The following is an 18,014-nucleotide window of genomic DNA, read 5'->3' as shown; positions in this document are numbered from 1 at the left end:
AGCCACCACAAGGGCCTAGCAAAGCCTTGGCCAGTGCCTTGGCCGGAATCCTGTCTCGCAGAGACAACACTCAGGTGCCCCAAGATTGCACATCAGAGCAGTGGGACAGTAAGAATTTCAACATTCCACAACTGGGACCAAGCGGGACCGGGCTGGCACATCCAGAATGAAGAAGCAGAAGGCTGTGCCACAGACCCATTTCAGGGCAGAGTTAAGTGTGGATTCAGGACCACCTCTACCAGTGCCCCCAGTTAGCCCCCAGTTCATAGCATGGTGCCTTCCAAAGCCAGCCCTAAGACACAGGACAGTGTCCTCAGGTAGCTGAGTATTCCCAGCTAATGAGCAGACAGCATGAGCTGACAGGCATTAATCTACTCATGATAGCAAACAATATTTTTTCACACAACTATTCAAGAATAGCTTGGATAACACAAAGAAGCTAACGAGAAATGGACTGCTGATCCAAAGCTAGCATGAAGAACTTCTAGCAAAAAGGCTTGAGGATGTGTTCTTGGACAGGTCCCAGCTCGTTTGGACACCCATAGGCAATCAATCAATGCCAAGCACTCAGTGTGGTGCTGGGAGTATGGAGACAAATGGCAGCATCTGAGGATCTCTCGGAAACCCTGGATGGTTTGATCACTTACAAAAGAAAGACCCTGAACCTCTACAATTCCAGATATAGTGCTTTCCAGGGCTGCCTTGGCTACAGCCCACGTTCATGGGATTTGGGGCTCATTCATTAATCAAGTCAGGAGACAATCTATCTGCTGCTAAAATTGCTCTAACAAGCCTGGTGGAATGAGTGCTATGAAATTTCACGATTAACATAAGATGCCAGATGCAGCAAGTCACGCAGAAGGTCTTTTTTTAATGCAGGGAGAGGTAGCCACGAGGAAGAGAGTGAAGGCAGAAAGAGAAAGAAAGAGAGAGGTCTCCTGCCCTGCCATAGTGGTAGGGGGCTTCAAGGAAGGAAGAGAGAGAGCACACACACAGGAGTGAGCCTTTATGACCAGGGGTGGGTATCATGGGGGCCATGAGGGATTGGCAGATAGGGCTGTGGGCAGGCCACTGGTACTAGGGGTGGGGCTGCAAGCAATTGGTGGGTATGGCCATCAGGTACAATTCCTGAGGTTACAGCGGATCAGTGGGAACAGAATTACGAAGTTACAGCAGACTGGTGGAGAATACGAGGTTGTGAGGTTACAGCAGACTGGCAGACAACAAAACTTCAACTTGAAGGATGTGAACCTTAAGCTTAGGGGAAGCAAATATTTAAAATGGTAGCGAGTCCAAAATGCAATGGCTCTTAGCAATCTTCGGGGCCAATGTTCCCGTCTCACCTCATACTGAGAGGCACTGGTCCAGGGGGAGCAGAGGCTGAAACAACAGATGCCAGATGAGGGGTGCACCATGAACAAACATCACGGTCAGATGCAAGGGATGGTACTGTAGCAGCCACTTGGGCCGAACAGGCAACCGGGAAGGAGCCCAAACAGCTGCCTCATCTCCCTTGTCTCCGGTATCTTCCTTGCTGTTTGGGGGGAACATCTCCTCCCTGACTTTTCCCAACCTTGCACAGAGGGGGAACACGAGAAATATCTAGAAAGGTCAGCTGCGGAGGAAGAAAAGCGAGGCTGACTGCTGGATGAAATAACAAAACTGGAGACCCCAGGAGCGGGGGGCACCAACCCTGGGGGAGGAGGAAGCGGGGATGGAGCAGGGGACAGGAGGGGAGGGCCGGAGGGCACAGAGATGCACTTCTAAGGAGAAGGAGGAAGGGCTTCCGGGTGGCTGAGGGCACGCCAGGCTAGACGGGTGGCCAGACACAGCGGAAGAGTCCCACGGCTAGGGGGCAGGTAAGGTCGGGGGAACCAGCGCTGAAGGATGCCTGTTCTCATCCTGGGCACCCCTCCCCCACACACAGCCTCTGCTGTGAAATGGGGGAAATGTTGGCTGGCAGCCAGCAGAACAGCTGTAGGCAGGGGAGTGAAGGCAGGCCAGTGCTTTGCTTCCCAGGAATCCCCTACAGGTGGAGAGCATTATTTGTGGCTCACAGGAAATGCTTCTGCCCTGACTTCAAGGCAGGAAGCACTTCAACAGCCACGGGACCTGCTGCCTTCATTCACTCTGGCACCCTCCTAAGTAACGTTGAGTTCTAACACAGCTGACAAATGTATCCCTGGCATCGTCACATCCCCACCCCCTACCCCTGCCATTGGCACCCAGCCCCACCCCTCAGGCCCCCAGGCAGTGCTCCAGTGGCATCTAGCAGAGGGGCTGGCACGGTGGTTCAACAGGCTAACCCTCTACCCGCAAACACCAGCATCCCGAATGGGTACTTAGTTTGTGTCCCAGCTGCTCCACCTCTGATCCAGCTCTCTACAAACAGCCTGGGAAAGCAGTGGAGGATGTTCCAAAGTCGTGGGACCTTGTATAAGTGTGGGAGACCTGGAAAAAGTTTCTGGATCCTGGATTCAGATAATCTCAACTCCAGCCATCTCAGCAACTTAGGCAGTGAACCTAAGATGAAAGAAGTTCCTGTCTTCCTGTCTTTCTGTAAATCTGCCCTTCTAATAAAAAAATAAATAAATCTTAAAAAAAAAGCCAATCAGACATGTTGACCCATATATGGTTGGCAGCGGCAAAATGAACTGATCGTCTGGCCAGCTGACAGCAGGGATGCTCCTCTTGCTGGTGGCTTGGCACGCGCCACGGCAACCCCACAAGACTGCTTCAAATGCAGCCAAGATCGAGCAGGGCCTCATCACCATACTCACAGGACCGGGGCTCTGGAAACTTCAGCTCAACAGTCAGAACCATACCTGCAGCCTACAGAAGAGCAAGATGCTGCTATGACCCTCCGGTGGGAACCAGCACTGTGGCATCCCCGATTACAATGCCGGCATCCCCTATCAGGGTGCTAGTTCTCATTCTGACTGCCCCCAATCCAGCTGCCTGCTAATAACATGAAGACAACAGTGGATGATTCAAGTACTAGGGTCACTGCCACCTACATGGGAAACCAGGATGGAGTTCCCGGCTCCTAGCCACAACCAGGCACAGCCCTGGCCACCGCAGCCATTTGGGGAGTGAATCAGTGGATAGAAGATCTCTCTGTTTTTCTGTTCCTACGTCTCTCCTGCTGCCTTCCAAATAAATAAATAAATAACTAAATCTTTTTTAAAAAAACAACTTACTGAGACTTCTTACAACAATCCACGGTGCCCCCAAAGTTCCTAGCAGGTCTGCTTCAAGACCTGTACCATCTACATGGTGGTCCAGCTAGCACACCTGTTCACCTGTGCCCAAAAGGAAGGTCAAACATGGCTGCAATGGAGAGCAGATTTCAAAGCCCTAGCACAGAGGATGCAAATGACTGCTTATCACTCTCTATACTGACTATCAATAACAATAACTTGCACCTAATAGACTCACACGGGGTAAAGTTTTGGTGCAATGGTCAAGATACCATCCGGGACACTCGTGTCCCATATTGGAGTGCTTGGGTTTGAGTCTAAACTCCATTCCTGATTCCAGGCTCATGCTCAAAGTAACTGATCAGTAGGTTTCAATAATGTCAAGGGTGTGAAAGACCAAGGTAAAGTGACTCCCAGACTACATACATGAGACGATCAATGCAGCCCATGACTGGAGAGCCATTGGTGAAACCCAAGTGCATTCTGCAGATTAGCTGACAGGCACCGTGTAACTTCCTGATTGCAGCTGACTGTTTCAGAGAACTCTGCCCTTAAGAAATCTACATGACATCATTCAGGGAAAGGGTCATGTGACCACGGCACATCCTCAGACAGGTAGAAAGTACACACCTGGACAGAGAAATCAACGCAAACGTGGTGCAAGATTAACACTGAGGGATTATCAGGGGAATGCGTATGGTCTGTCTCTGGGTGCCAGCTGGCAACTCTTCTGTAAGTCTGACAATGTTTCAAAATAGACATACTGCATTTTAAAATGTGTACATGTACATACACATCCACAGAGGAGAGAAACTGATACATACATATCAGTCTCTCCAAATATACAACATATGTATATATATACACATATGTATACATACATATATATACATACACACACATATCTATCTATGGAGAGAGTGCATGCATGAGAGAATGCTACTTTCCAAGTTCACCCAAGTGCAAAGAAACCACAATTGTTCCTACCTCTGTCCCCACTTCACATTCATGGCTGAGAAAACAACTCTCTCGAAGGACCTAGGAGTAGTGCCTGTCCTCCCCAAATTAGAAAGCAGGCAGGAATGCTCTCACCAAGGTGACAAAGAAAAATGTCTCTTTAATAATACACTCATTTGGCAGAAATAAAATCTACAGTTATATTGTTTGGGCATTTCTTTTCACTTGAAAATATTTTAAATAACATGGAAAAGGCCTCAGAAAACTTGAGTGGGTACATGCAGATTTCCCAGATGCTGGCCCTGGAACCTGACGGTGCTCCCACACCATGGACAAAGCTCTGGGGCCAGGTTTCCCTTTTTTACATTTGTCCCTAAAACTCATGAACTACAGATGACGAGAACCCACATCCCTCAGAAGGGGACACTGCCACCCAGGAATAGCTATCCCCCCGCCGGTACTATCCTGTTATCCCCATATCCCATCTCCACGAGGCACACAGCACCAGGGGCACAAGCTTCCCCACTCCTCCTTCCCACAGGCTGAGCCCCCAGCCTCTACGTCACCAAGCAAGAATTCAAAGGCTGAAAAGTGCTCAAGCCAGTTAATGCATTCTTGCACCACTCAAGCCCAAGCCAACTTCAGTCTCCAAAAGTAGGGGTGCCTGCAGAGTTTAGGCATGCCTAGGAGAGGTTAACGCCTGCCCATCAGCAATTCACGCCTACCTCCAGACATGTGTGCAGGTGCGCACGCACACACACACACACACACCAGCACTCCGCTCTTCTTTGCACCACTGCATGTGCCTCAAGACAAGGGAGTGATCTCCGAACACTAAAAGAAAATCCTCTCCATCAACTGAAACAAACAATTATACCATTTAACAAATTCCATCAAAATTCAGTGTCCCTACAATAGGATGCTAGACTCTGCCATTGTCCATACCTACAAAGTCAAGCTACACGTAAACAACAGAATGATGGACTTCTGATCGATTAAGAAGGACTATTCTATTGTAATCATACAGGAGAAATTGATGGGTGGATGAGGATTTGTGGAGAGGGGAAAGGAAATCCAGAGTCTATGAAACTGTATCATAAATAAATAATTTAACATTTTTTTAAATGCAGTGTCTCTGAAACCAGCACATTTAATGAATTCGTCCCACCGATCCACTTTCTTCTCCTTCACCAATGCTAAAAGCCACAGGAAGACTCCCACAGCCACACGTCTGCAGGTAAAGTGTGTGCAAGGTATGACTTGAAGGAAACGACCTGCTCGTTCACACACACCACAGACACGCATGTGCTGCAGCCTGATCACAGCTGGTCAACCAGAACCTCTGTCTCATCTCAGGGAACCTGCAAGTATTGGTTAAACAGCCGTCACAGGCCCAACATGATACCATAATGGCTAAAGTCCTCGCCTTGCATCTGCCAGGATCTCATACGGACTCCAGTTTGTGTCCTGGGTGCTCCACTTCCCACCCAGATCGCTCCCTGATTGTGGCCTGGGAAAGCAGTAGAGGATGGCCCAAAGCCTTGAGTCTCTGCATCAATGTGGGACACCTGGAAGAGGCTCCTGACTCCTGGCTTCAGATTGGCTCAACTCCAGCTGTTGTGGCCACTTGGGGGATGAACCAACAGATGAAGATCTTTCCCTCTCTGTAAATCTGACTTTCCAATAATAAATAAATCTTTAAAAACAAGAACAAAACATAGTTGTTCTGGAAAGGTAAGCTGAATAAGTAGCAACTATAAAAATGAAGGTACAGATATTAACGGTCAAAAGTCAGGCAGCACTTGCTAATCCTCTTGCTATTTTACCATCATCTGTGAACTCTCGGGATTATCTTGAGCTACTGGAAATACTGGAGCACAGTGCACTGCTGGGGGTCTCCTCTGAGTGCCACATTCAGGGATATCACCTTAGCAGCTTGAAATGGGCAGAATCTTGGCACCTACCCCAAGTGCCAGGGGTTAAACATTTAGCAGCTCACCACTGCTCCAGATACAAATCCATAAGGCTGCCACCTCGATGCTGTTAGGACACCCACCACTGTGAGTCCAGTCTTATAACTATTACTCCATGATATATGGGTGACAAATGTCTTAGTGTGGTGGTTAAAAGCCCAGGAGTGGGGATCAGACATTCTGGGTTCAAATCCTGCATCTCCCTCTTGTCAGCTATACAGTACAGAGCAAGTTCCTCTGAGTCACAGTTTCCAAAGAGTAAAATGAGGGGGAACATATCAGCTACCCCACCAGGAGTATCCAACATTCACCAGCAAACACTAGAAGCTCCATTAGTGTCAGCAGCTTCCGTATCACCCCAAATACCAGAATTCTTTTAGAATCCTCTTCCACAGGAGGGTAATTATCAAATCCTTGAACAACAAGGTCTGTCCAGCATTATCACACTCCACTTTCCCCCACACTATTATCAACCAGAGAAGATTCCAGATAATCTGGTCGAACGGCACTTTAACAGATGAAAAAGGTGCCGCAGCTAAAAATGAATGAGTAAAAAGAAGACAGAGTTCCAACACAGAAATGACCAGAAGGAGACTGCTTTGAAGAGAATCCCTCTTGTAATGCTTACATGCGTGGAACTCTGTAACCCTTTATACATGCCTTCAAACATGACAACCCCAACAACACAGAACACGTGACTGTGTGGTTCTGAAGGACACGGACGTTCTAAGGCACGGAAGAGCACTAGCTCTGCTCTTGGAGATCATCTCAGAGGAACAGCAAGATACCTCCCAAAATAAAAGTTTTGCCCACAACTGCTCACATCACTGCCTCCTCTTAAATACCAGCAAGCTCAAGACAAAACCATCAGCATGTCAGCACCGTGACTGTTCCATGTATTTCTATTGACTCTGTTTTAGAAAAGGACGTGAGCTGGAGCGTGTGCCCCAGTGGGTGAGGCACTGCTCAGGTCACCTACATCCCACTCTGCGGTGCCTGGGCTGAGTCCTGGTTCCAGTTGCAGTTTCAGCTCACAGCTAACGTGCACCTGGGGTGGCAGCAGTGAAGGGGACAGCCTACACTACTAACTTTTTAAAAGTTAAAAAAAAAAAAGTGGTTCATACTATCTCCAGTATCTGAAGTTCACATCCCTTTTGGTGAAAGCCCACGACCTTCTTACATTATCAAGATAACCAAGAGACTCGGCATGTTATCAGTCACGTAAGGAAAGAAGCGCTGTGGGTTTCCTTTCTCACAAGAAGTTCTTACAAGAACGCTTGTTTAGTCTCCCTTCCTTGACTATCTGCTTCTTAAAGAAGGCAGAAAAAAATGCCAGGACATCTGGCAGCCATGGGTTCCCCCACCCACCGGGAATTCACCCAGGCCATGATGTCCAAGAAGACACAAGCCCTTGCCCCTGGCCAGGCCAGGACCTATGTGCACCTGTCGCCACACAGATAATGAAGAAGCCACAGGAACAGAGGACTCCAGTGCCCCTGAAGAACCTTCCAGAAGGACAAAGAACAATCTCATGAGCACGATGTGGGCATTCCCTGGCTGGTGCAGAGTGCTGCCTGCTTGCGTTATAACACGCATCCCTGCTACTGGCTCCCACGGTAGAGTGCAACACAAGATTCTGCTCAGCCAACGCTTCCAGAAGTTTCTGAGCAGGAGTTTGTGACACAGAGCAGGCAGTGGCCCCGCTGCCCCCCAGCTCAGCTTGGCAGGGGGCGGGGGGAACGCCCTTCCTTAAACTCCATATCATCTCCCTGGATTCCAGCTTCCACAGAGGCAGTTCTTCTGCCTATCACACAGAAGTCCCCAGGGTACCACACGAGCCTTGTGAACGGGCAGTCATCAGCAGGCCACACGCCAAGTCCCCACTCCAACATCCCATGCCTTCACTCCCCCACGTTCCTGACCGTAAGCGTTAATGGTCCTGCACTGTGGTCAAACTCAACGAGCAGCTCCAACACAGTGCTATATGACAGGCAAGCAGGCACTGGGCTGGGGGACACAAAGATAGGCTTAGGATAGGGCAGGCACTGAGGAGGTTCAAGTGCTGGGGCTAACTGAGCCCTCAGCAAGTGGAATGGAACCTGCATCAGCTGGTTTACTCTCCAAATGCTCAAAACAGCTGGAACTGGGATGGCCCAAAGCCAGGAGCCATGGACATGCAGGGGCCCAAGGACTTGGGCCATCCTCCACTGCTTTCCCAGGCCATAAGCAGGAAGCTGCCTCAGAAGTAGAACAGCCCATACTTGAACCAGCACCCATATGGGATGACAGCATTACGCCTGGCAGCTTTACCAGACACGCCACAGCAGCAGCTTCAGCTCTGCCCTTCTGATTGGTGCAGAGAGATTTCCAGTGCAGGGCCGGAGCCACCACCACTTTCCTCCCCTCTGTCCTCCACAGGGCAGGCAGGGGCTTCCGCAGAGTCTCTGGCCAGTGATGAAACACAGCTGGACTTCAGTGTCACTGCTGGGTCCTCAGTGTAAAAACATGTCTCTGGCATTTATTTTTACGATTGCTTTCTGTTTGTGGCATGCGATTGCTGGTTTTGTTTACAAGAGGATACCAAGTGTGTTCAGTGGTTTTCTTTGTGGCTAGAAGTCAGCTGACTTGAAAAGCAAATATGCAATAAAATACTGCAGGAGTTATGTGCCTATCAATTTTTTTTCCAGCAAAACCCGTGTAGGTAGTGCATGTTTCAGTCCAGATGTGATAGAAACCAGGGCTCTGATGAACGAGGCAGCAGGGACGTCAGGGTGAGCCTGAGGGCCCAGCAAGGCAAGGTCCAGGACAGAAAAGACTCCGGACATGAGCCAAGACCCAGGGCCAGTGTGACCACGTGATAGAAAGGACACTGAGACCAAAAGCCCTGACAGCCATGAGGCTAAGGGGATACGCCCAGGTCTTCACTGCTGACCTGGAGACACCAGTGGTCTCCAGCCCATCCCTCACCCGTAGGCTGGGTTAGGGATGAAGGGGAGGCAGGTGGATTGGGGTTCATGGACTTGAGGAAGCAGCTGCTCCGTTAGCACAATGATGCCTGGGGAATACCCTGGTCCCTCGGGGGTGTGTGACTCATCACAAAGCCCACGATGCCTCCTGGACGCCCAGCTGGGGCGCAGGATGGACACAGAGCAACGGAGTGAGGCTGGAGGCAGGTGTCAGCCAAGCAGCCTGCTGCAATACACACACTTAGCACCATATATGGCATGAAAAGGGAAAAGGGGGGAAAAAAGATTGGAATAGGTTTAAAGAGAGAAAGAAAGAAAAATACCTAAAGATAGCCTAAACAAAACACAGCAGCACCCCTCCCCTCCCCGCAGCAATCCCCACTGTCTGCTGGCCATCTGGTGTGTGATAAGCCACAGCACCCTTATTTGTCTACCATGACTTGGCCAAGGAGCCCAGAGCCAGACTGTGCAAAAGCACCACTCGGGCCAAAGACAGGCTGTGCATACTCTCCCGTCTGGCTCCCGTCGCCGCCATCTGCCATTTCCCTCCCCTATGGCTGCTGCTAGCCGGGCCCTCACACCCACTGTAGCATTCATGGCTGTTTTCCCACAGCCCACAGTCACAGTACCACACTGGGGCCAGCTCACCGGTGTCTCACTGTGCCCTGCAGGCACTCACCAGGGCTTCACCCATGGCCTGGACAATCATGGGCAGCAAACAGTTTTGCTGAATGTAGTGGCCCCACATTCTTCTTTTAACTTGCATGTATGTTTTTGGAGAGTCAGAGAGAAAAAGAGAATTCTTCCTTCCACTGGTTCATTCCTCAAACAGCTGCAATAGCCAGGGCTGAGCCAGGGCAAAGCCAGGAGCCTGAAACCCCATCCATGTCTCCCACATGGCTGCAGGGGCCCAAGCAGCCGGTCCATCTTCTGCTACCTTCCCAGACGCATTAGCAAGGAGTTGGATAGGAAGTGGAACAGCCGGGGCTTGAACCAGTAACCATGGGGGATGCTGATGTCGCAGGTAGCAGCATAATCCGTCCATCCACAACATGGGTTCCAAAGTATCATCAGCCCCTTTTACAGGTGATATCAACTCTTGAATCCCGGAGGATTCAGAGTTCTCAATCTCGCAAGCAACACCAGCAGCCATCTCCTTACAGGAGAAAAGCCCAAGCAATATCAAGTCACCGCAGGTTTCTATTCATTAAAAAGGCCTGGCTCCCTATCCCATACTATGTATGTGATACACATTCATACCAACCCAAATTCTATTTCATTCTAAAAAAAAAGATTCATCTATTCAGACTCAAAATTTCACTGGAAATCTTATTAGTCTTTCTTAAATCCGGCAACCATGAACATTCAGGGATAGCAGGACCAATCCCATGGGTAGCTCATTGGTCAGCGTAGCAGCAGCCATGCCACTGGCCGGGGCCCACTCTGTAAAGGCTTGCCAGCCCCTGGGGACCCTTATCTCGTAGCAAGGACCTCTGGTAATGACCTACAAGAGACAACTTCCCAGCCACAGCTGGAAGTCACAAAAAACTCTACTCAATCATTTGCAGGACAGACCTAGCCAAAAGGAACCCAATAGGGAGGCTTGTCCCCAGCCAGTGTGCAACTACCACACACAGGTGTTGGCAGGGACTGCCCAGGACCCCTCCCCCTGTCCTTCCCCCCGGGTGACACTGCTGAGCCCATGTAATCCAAGAGGCAGGTGGGGCTTAATGGGAGCATGAGACATACACAAGGAGCCAACCCCGCAAGCCCTGGGCAGCTGGGCAGGGCAGGCCCTGGCATGAGTCCTGGCAGAGGACACAGCCCAGCCCCACTAGAACGCATCTCTGCGATATGGACTCTGAAGCGCTGGGCAAGGCTCGTGGCTATGTGGCCATTCCCCTATTCACAGCCCAGAAGCATCCAACAGCAGCTGTCACGCTCCTGTTCTGACATGACAACGCACTCACTGAGCAACAAGGCATCATCTAGCCATGGTTTTATTTTGCTATTTTTACTACCAGTCAGAAAGCCATTGGCTCAATGTATCCTTTCTCTAAGTCAAAAATGTTACACGCTTGGGAGTCATGTGCAGTCCAATCAAATATCAGTTCCTTTATATTCCTCATAGAATGTTTCATTCCCACAACCACCTTTCAAGGTCAATATTAGTGTGTCCATCTTAGAGATGCTCAGATCAAGACACACAGGGAACACAGTAATCACACACTGGTTTACACCAGGGTCTGTATGATTCCAAATCCCACAGCTCATTGCACCCACTTTATCGCCTGGATCATGCAGCCCTCATGGAGGCCTTCTTTGTTCAATGTCCCTGCCTGGGGGTTCAGCAGCTGGCCATTCCTGTTGCATCAGGCTCTTCCAGCCTTCAGCCCTTCCAGCACTTTGCCTGCACAGCAGGGCCCTCCCTGTAGCTATTCACAGCACAGCCTCCCGAATTAGCAGCAAAGTGTATTTAACAAACAATTTCAAGAAGAGAAAAACATTTGAAAGTTTATTTAGAGAGAGAGGGGATAGAAGGGGCCAAAAAATGCATGCCTAAAATAAACAAAATCATCAAGAAGGGGAAAAAAAAAATCTAGTCCAACCAGTTTTAACATGCCTAAACTGGGACTACGAGCTAAGGTGTGGTGGGCCACTGAGACGGGCATCAGGAATGGCGTGACCCAGCTAACCCTGTAAAGACCACTGAGCCTCACTCAGGGCTAAGAAACCTCAGCCCAAACCTTATCAACCAAATCAAGTGCAAGTCAGCGCCCATCCCTGGTCCCCAGCCCCTTTCAGGAGCTGAGACCTGTAAGATATGACAAATGAATGACAAAGACATGGAGAAAAACACTTCTGCTAGCTCCAAGCATACACCTGACAGAGAACACGAGCTGGGATGGGGGTGGGGGACTGACCTTCACATGGGCCACGTAGTGGCGACACGCCTCCTCCAGGTACGCCAGCTGCAGCTTCTCTGCCACCTGGCCCACCGTCTCCCCCGGCAGCACAAAGTAGACCCTGGGCAGCTGACCCTTCTCCTTCTTGGCCACATCAGCAGTCAGGACATAATTCAGGCCTGTGGAGATATGAGAGGCCAAAATATGAGCTCAGTGTCAGGGCCATGTTGCATACTATGCCTACCCCCTCAGGGTCCGGAGCAGACCCTCCTCCAGACACCCCTGCTGCCAGCTCACAGCATCCAAGGGGATAAGGACATCGCCAGCCCTTGCAGCATTGCTCTGTGTCCCATGACACAGCTCTCTCTGTGATATAAGGCAAAAGCCACCTGCTCACACAGTATCAACCTGCTGTCGTCGCCCGGCACAGGGCAGGACTGTGACAAGCACACATCTCTGTAAACCCGTGGACCTCCGCCACAGAGGAGCAAGGCATCCTGTATTCTTCACTCTAATCAAGCACTTTGACTCATGTCCACCTTGAAGAAGTGGCACTTCCAGCCATTCTGCTCTACCACCACGGCACATCCTATACCCACACAAACATGGGTGACAAGACTGCCAGGCAGCCAACTGCTATGAACACTGTGCTCTCAGCAAAAGGTGACTCCACTGAGGCCTGGGCTAAACTCCCTTCACCCCGATACCCAAATGTATAGTGCCCAATGACAGAACCTCTGCGACAGTGTGTGATTTGAATATGCATTCCATAGTTGGGGGAAGTGTTGTAGTAGAGCAGGCTGGGATGCAGCTTAAAACTCTGGCATTCCACACCAGGCTGCCCCACTTCCAATCCAGGGCCCTGCTAATGTGCCTGGGGAGCAGCAGATGTTGTCTCCAATGCTTACATACCCGACATTCACACAGGAGACCTGGGTGAAGATTGTGGCTCGGGGCTTTGGCACGGCTCAGCCTCAGATACTGCAATATCATCTGGTGCATCAGTCAACTGATGAAAGATACTTCTCTCTCTTTCTCTCTCTCTCTCTTTCTCTCTTTCTCTCTCTCTTTTTACCTTCCATATAAATAACAAATCTTAAAATATCCATTTTGGATAAACCAGAAAAACCTCACCTCTGTTGTTTACAAGACTGTACATATATATGCAACAACATGCTGTATTGGGCATTAATCTGAGAGAAAGGGAGACACACACACACCGAGAGAGAGAGAGAGAGAGGATCTTCCATCCTCTGATTCATCCCGCAAATGGTTGTAGCTGGGCTGATCCAAAAGCAGGAGCTAGGAGCTTCTTCCAGGTCTCCCTACATGACTGCAGGGACCCAAGCACTTAAGCCGTCCTCCATTGCCTTTCCCAGGTACATAAGCAGTGAATTGGATCAAAAGTGGAGCAGCTGAGACTCAAACTGGCGTCTATATGAGATGCTAGCACTGCAAGCAGAGGGCTCATCCTGCTAGCATGCCATGACCCTGTCCTCTCCCCAGTGGCTTTGGTATCACCAGCTCTACTTTCCCCAAGCTTAGGCTGGAGGCTGGCCCCTGCACAACTCTATTTAGGCTTTAACTGGCTGGTAGATTCAGGAGAACATATCATTTTGATGACATTCTGTCCCTAGAAGGACCAGACAAGGAAGCTAAGCAGTGGTGAGATGAGCCCATCTTCCCCACACCTGCCAGCATGAAGCACGCGATGTCAGGCAGTAGGCTGGGGTGTGGCTTTTAATAACATCAAAAGATGGCCGCCAAGGGTGGGGGAAGACCCAACAGGGGACAAGCAGCTGATCCAGCCAGGCCTTGTGGGGCTGTCCCAGGCTTATTTGTGTGACAGCTAATGGACTCTTTGGGCCACTGCCACCGCAGGGACAGTACCCTACTGTCTGCCCCAGCTTGTTCTCCCAAGGCAAGGCTGGATCTCTGGGATGGACCCAGAACCAAGATAAGCCCAGGAGACATTATTACTAAGAAGAAAAGAGTGACTGAAGGGAAAATGTTGCCAACAGGGCACATGGGTGCCAATGGGGACTAGAGGGGCACTGGTCCCAGTGGGGAAAAAGCAACAAAAGGGCTGGTCCTTCAGACTGCCAGCAACTGACAGGGAAGGGAGGGAGGTCCCCAAAGAGAACAAGTCTTTGCTCCAGGCTAGAGTGCCATCCACCCAGAGCTGAATCAAGAAATCACCTAACCTGGTACTGGTTCTTAATACCTCCCCTCCCCCCCAACCTTTCCTAATGAAAAATCCTTGATTTTAGAACTTGCAAACAGAAAAAAAGAAAACAAATACAGAGACCTAGAATGGAACTTCAGTTGATGTACCCTCTGCTGATCTTAGTTCCCAGCACAAAGGGAACAAAGACTCCAGGCTTCAATGGCACTGAATGCCCACACCCCACTGGCATTCAGCAAGGCTCTGGCTAGACACACACATGGCTGGAAGACCAATCATATGGTTCAGGCCGGGGAAACAGGGTACTGGCTCCTAAGTTACTGATTGTCCTTCTCCATGAGCCAGCCCCGGCTGCTGCCCTTCCCAAGGCTGACAGCAGGACTGAGCCACCACCATGTCCTGGAGGAGACAGCAAGCTGTGAGAAAGCCACAGAGCAGGTGGTTTCAATACCCCCCGGCATGCCCTCTCTGCTGTCTGGACTAACCTGCACACCTTCTCTTGAGGCCTTGTGCTATGCCCACTGTGCTTGCGGGAGGTGGGAGGCATTGAAGCAGGGGAGGCCCAGTGCTCAAGGCAACACTCCCATAGTGCATAGTGCAGGATTTCAGGAGGGATAACCCCAAGGCATGTTCTCATTCACCCCAGGTCTCCCCGCCACCCCCAGTGTTTAGGCCTCATTAACATCCTCCCCCCCCCCCCGCCCCCATCTGGCTGCTGGGATGGCTCACGCCACATGTCTCCCTGGCTGGACCATAGTATCCAGATATTTGGCCAGGCACCAACCTAGATGTCACTGAGGAGGAATTTTTCAGATGACATTTATTTATTTTTGTTTGTTTCAAGAGGCAGAGGGAGAGTTCCCATCCTCTGGATCACTTCCACATGTCTGGAATAGCCAGATCAGGTCACAGCCAGGAGCTGGAACTCCAGCAAAGTGAGTACCAAGAACCCAAGGCACTTGAACCATCAGTGCCAGGAACATGGCACTAAGGAAGTGCTATGAGGGCCCAGCATGGTAACCCAGCAGCTAAAGTCCTCGCCTTACATGTACCAGAATCTCACTTGGGCACCGGTTCTAATCCCGGCAGCTCCACTTCCCATCCAGCTCCCTGCTTGTGGCCTGGGAAAGCAGTTGAGGATGGCCCAAAGCCTTGGGACCCTGAACCCACATGGGAGACCCAGAAGAAGTTCCAGGCTCCTGGCTTTAGATGGGCGCAGCTCTAGCCATTGAGGCCACCTGGGGAGTGAATCATTGTACAGAAGATCTCTCCTCTCTGTCTTTTCTCTATATCTGACTTTGCAATTAAATTTTTTTTTAAAATGTTAAAAAAAATTGCAATGAGAAGCTGAGCTGAGACTCAAACCTGGGCACCCGCATGGGGAAAGAGAGCATCCCATCTGGCATGTAAACCACTAGGCCAAATGTTCTCCCCAAGATCAAAACCCCCATCAGTCACCTGCATAAAGCAGATGACCTCTTAGTGACAAGCATGGGACTCATCTTAAATGGAGACGGCCTTTAGAGACAAAACAAAAGGCAAGGATTCCCCAAAAGGAAGGAAGACAGCTGGTAGACAGCCTTTGAGCCACAACAGACACCACAGAGCAGCCTGCTCCGTGGGTCTTAGCAACGAGAAAACAACCAATTTGACCCTACCCCCTCCTGTCCACCAACAAAATCTTGACCACTACTGCTTGCCATCACCTCACTGTCTCAGCAAGTGCTTCCTGGATTCACCCATGAACCCTGGACCTGAGGATCCTTCACTCCTGCTGTGTTTGAGAGAATGCAAATCCACTAAGTACAGTGCATCACGCATCATGCACCAGCTTCCAGCTTGTGTCTCAGTTGCTCCACTTCCCGTCCAGCTACCTGCTAATGCCCTGGGAAGGCAGCAGAGAATGGCCCAGATTTTCAGGACCCAGAAAAAGCTCCTGGTTTCAGATCAGCTCAGTTTGGACAGTTTCAAGTCATTAGGGGAGTGAACGAGCAGATGGAAGCACTTTCTCTTTCTGTCTCTCCTCTCTGTAAAATCTGCCTTTCAAATAAAAATTAAAAAGTGCATTAATTAAGAGGAGTGGATTGTGTCCTGCACGTGTGCCTAGCACTGGGCTAGGTGCTATGACAAACACCAGCTCCAGTCCCCCCGACTCCCATTTCACAGCAGAATTAGACTCTTGCCTCCCTCCTGTGACCCAAGATCGCGGCACCATCACTCATATTCCCAGGACCTGCAGGCCGTGTGCCGATACATCACCTGTCTTGTTTTTCTAGCCCATGTGAGCCCATGATCAGAGACAGCTCAGCAAGCATCATTAGTAAGGAAGCAGTTCATCTCTTCAATTGCCCACTTAGTGCTTCCACTTGATTGCGAATTTACTTTAACGTTTCCAATGACTCAAAAACTAGTCAGCTTTGTATCACACTCTTCTAGGAGAAAGCAAGGCCAGCAAGGACAAAGTCCGCCTGAGCGAGGCATGTCCCAGATTGTGGAGTGGCCGGAAGAGACACACAACATTCTCAAGCGCTTTAAACAGCACCCGCCCCAAAAGTGTGCTGGAAAAGCCAGCGCCTAGGAACAGAGGGGGGTGTCAGCCAAGCAGCCAATCGACTCGCTCGCTTGGGCAGCCCAGCCCCACTCTCGGGAGCGTGGATATGTCTGGCCCCTAATGCAAGCCAGCAGGGCCAGCCCTTGTCCCATCCCCACAGGGTGCTGGTTCTGATTACAGCCTGCTCAGATGGCACGTTGCACATCTTCAGGTTTCGGCTGCTGGCAGCCATGTCCACGCCATGTTGAATGATGTCATGTTGATGGAAAAGCTGAGTGGCCTCAGTGATGCTGTCAGCCATCCCCTCTCCCTGGCCCCCGCTGGCTCCCCAGAGCCCCCACTCCAGCCTGAGTCAGGAGGAAGGCAAGCAGTTTCACAGCAGCGCTGGCTCTGGTCTCTCCCAGAGCACTGATTCATCCCCATTCTCCAACAAGATTTCAGCTCGGAAACGCAACAAATTCTCTCCTTCCAGAGTTACTCTATTCTCCCCAGGGAACAAGGGAAACAGGGACCATTCCCACTTCCCCAGCTGTCCTAAGGCTTCTGTCACTCCTTAAGGCAAAGGGTGCTTAGGGGTTACCTGCCCCACTCCTCACACAGCAGGAATCTGCCCAACTGTCTGATCACCAAGCTTCCCAAGAGAACTGAAGAAGCTCAGAGAATGTTCTGCATGCAAACACCTCTCTCCACACAAATGCACCCTAAGGGCCAGAGGAAGGACATGCCTGCTTTCAACACTACTTCTGCTCTGAGCACGGGTGACCTCAGCACCACCTCTCAGTACCTAGGCTCCACTGTGCCAGGTGTGGGATGGGAGGGTTGGGCAGCTGTCTCTTAAGGTTCACAACTCCGCCAGTCTGCCTGAGCTCCACAGAAACACAGGGACATCAACTCAGAGCACAAAATGCCATCGCTTTGGGTTCAGCCCCTCTTGGCTGTTGTTTAGCATTCTGGACAGAGTCCAGACTGGCCAGTCCTATTGCCAGCAGGTACAGGCTTCAGCCTGGCCAGTGAGCATGCCCAGTAAGAAATGCTCAGGTGAAGGCAAGGATCAGAGCCCTCCACTCACATCAGCAAGAAGGTTGCTAGGGGCCAGAGATTGCTCCCCAGTCCAAGATCAAAGAAGGATCCCCTTCGGGACGGGCAGCACTCTTGCACTGTGATGAAGAGCACGAGAAGCCTGCTCTTGGAGGAGGCCCCATTAACGTGAGCAGTGAGCGCATGTTCACATCCCAGTGCTGAGCTCGGCATCAACAGCACCAGCAGGGAGGGAGGC

At 50.6% G+C, this 18,014-nt stretch overlaps 1 protein-coding gene across 1 annotated transcript in view; it reads right to left on the bottom strand.

The window, feature by feature from the left end:
• Positions 1-18,014, bottom strand: part of ITGA9 (integrin subunit alpha 9) — a 240,981-nt gene that overhangs the window by 148,613 nt on the left and 74,354 nt on the right. Inside the window, exon 15 of the mRNA XM_040964761.1 lies at positions 12,021-12,181. Coding sequence (XP_040820695.1) covers positions 12,021-12,181 — 161 coding nt within the window. The remainder of the gene's footprint in view (positions 1-12,020; positions 12,182-18,014) is intronic.

Source organism: Ochotona curzoniae, unplaced genomic scaffold (genome assembly GCF_017591425.1).
Source record: "Ochotona curzoniae isolate NIBS_2020 unplaced genomic scaffold, NIBS_Ocur_1.0 contig_1302, whole genome shotgun sequence".
Classification (NCBI taxonomy): domain Eukaryota; kingdom Metazoa; phylum Chordata; class Mammalia; order Lagomorpha; family Ochotonidae; genus Ochotona; species Ochotona curzoniae.
Note: the sequence above shows the minus strand (reverse complement) of the source record. Positions and strands in the feature narration are given on the sequence as shown.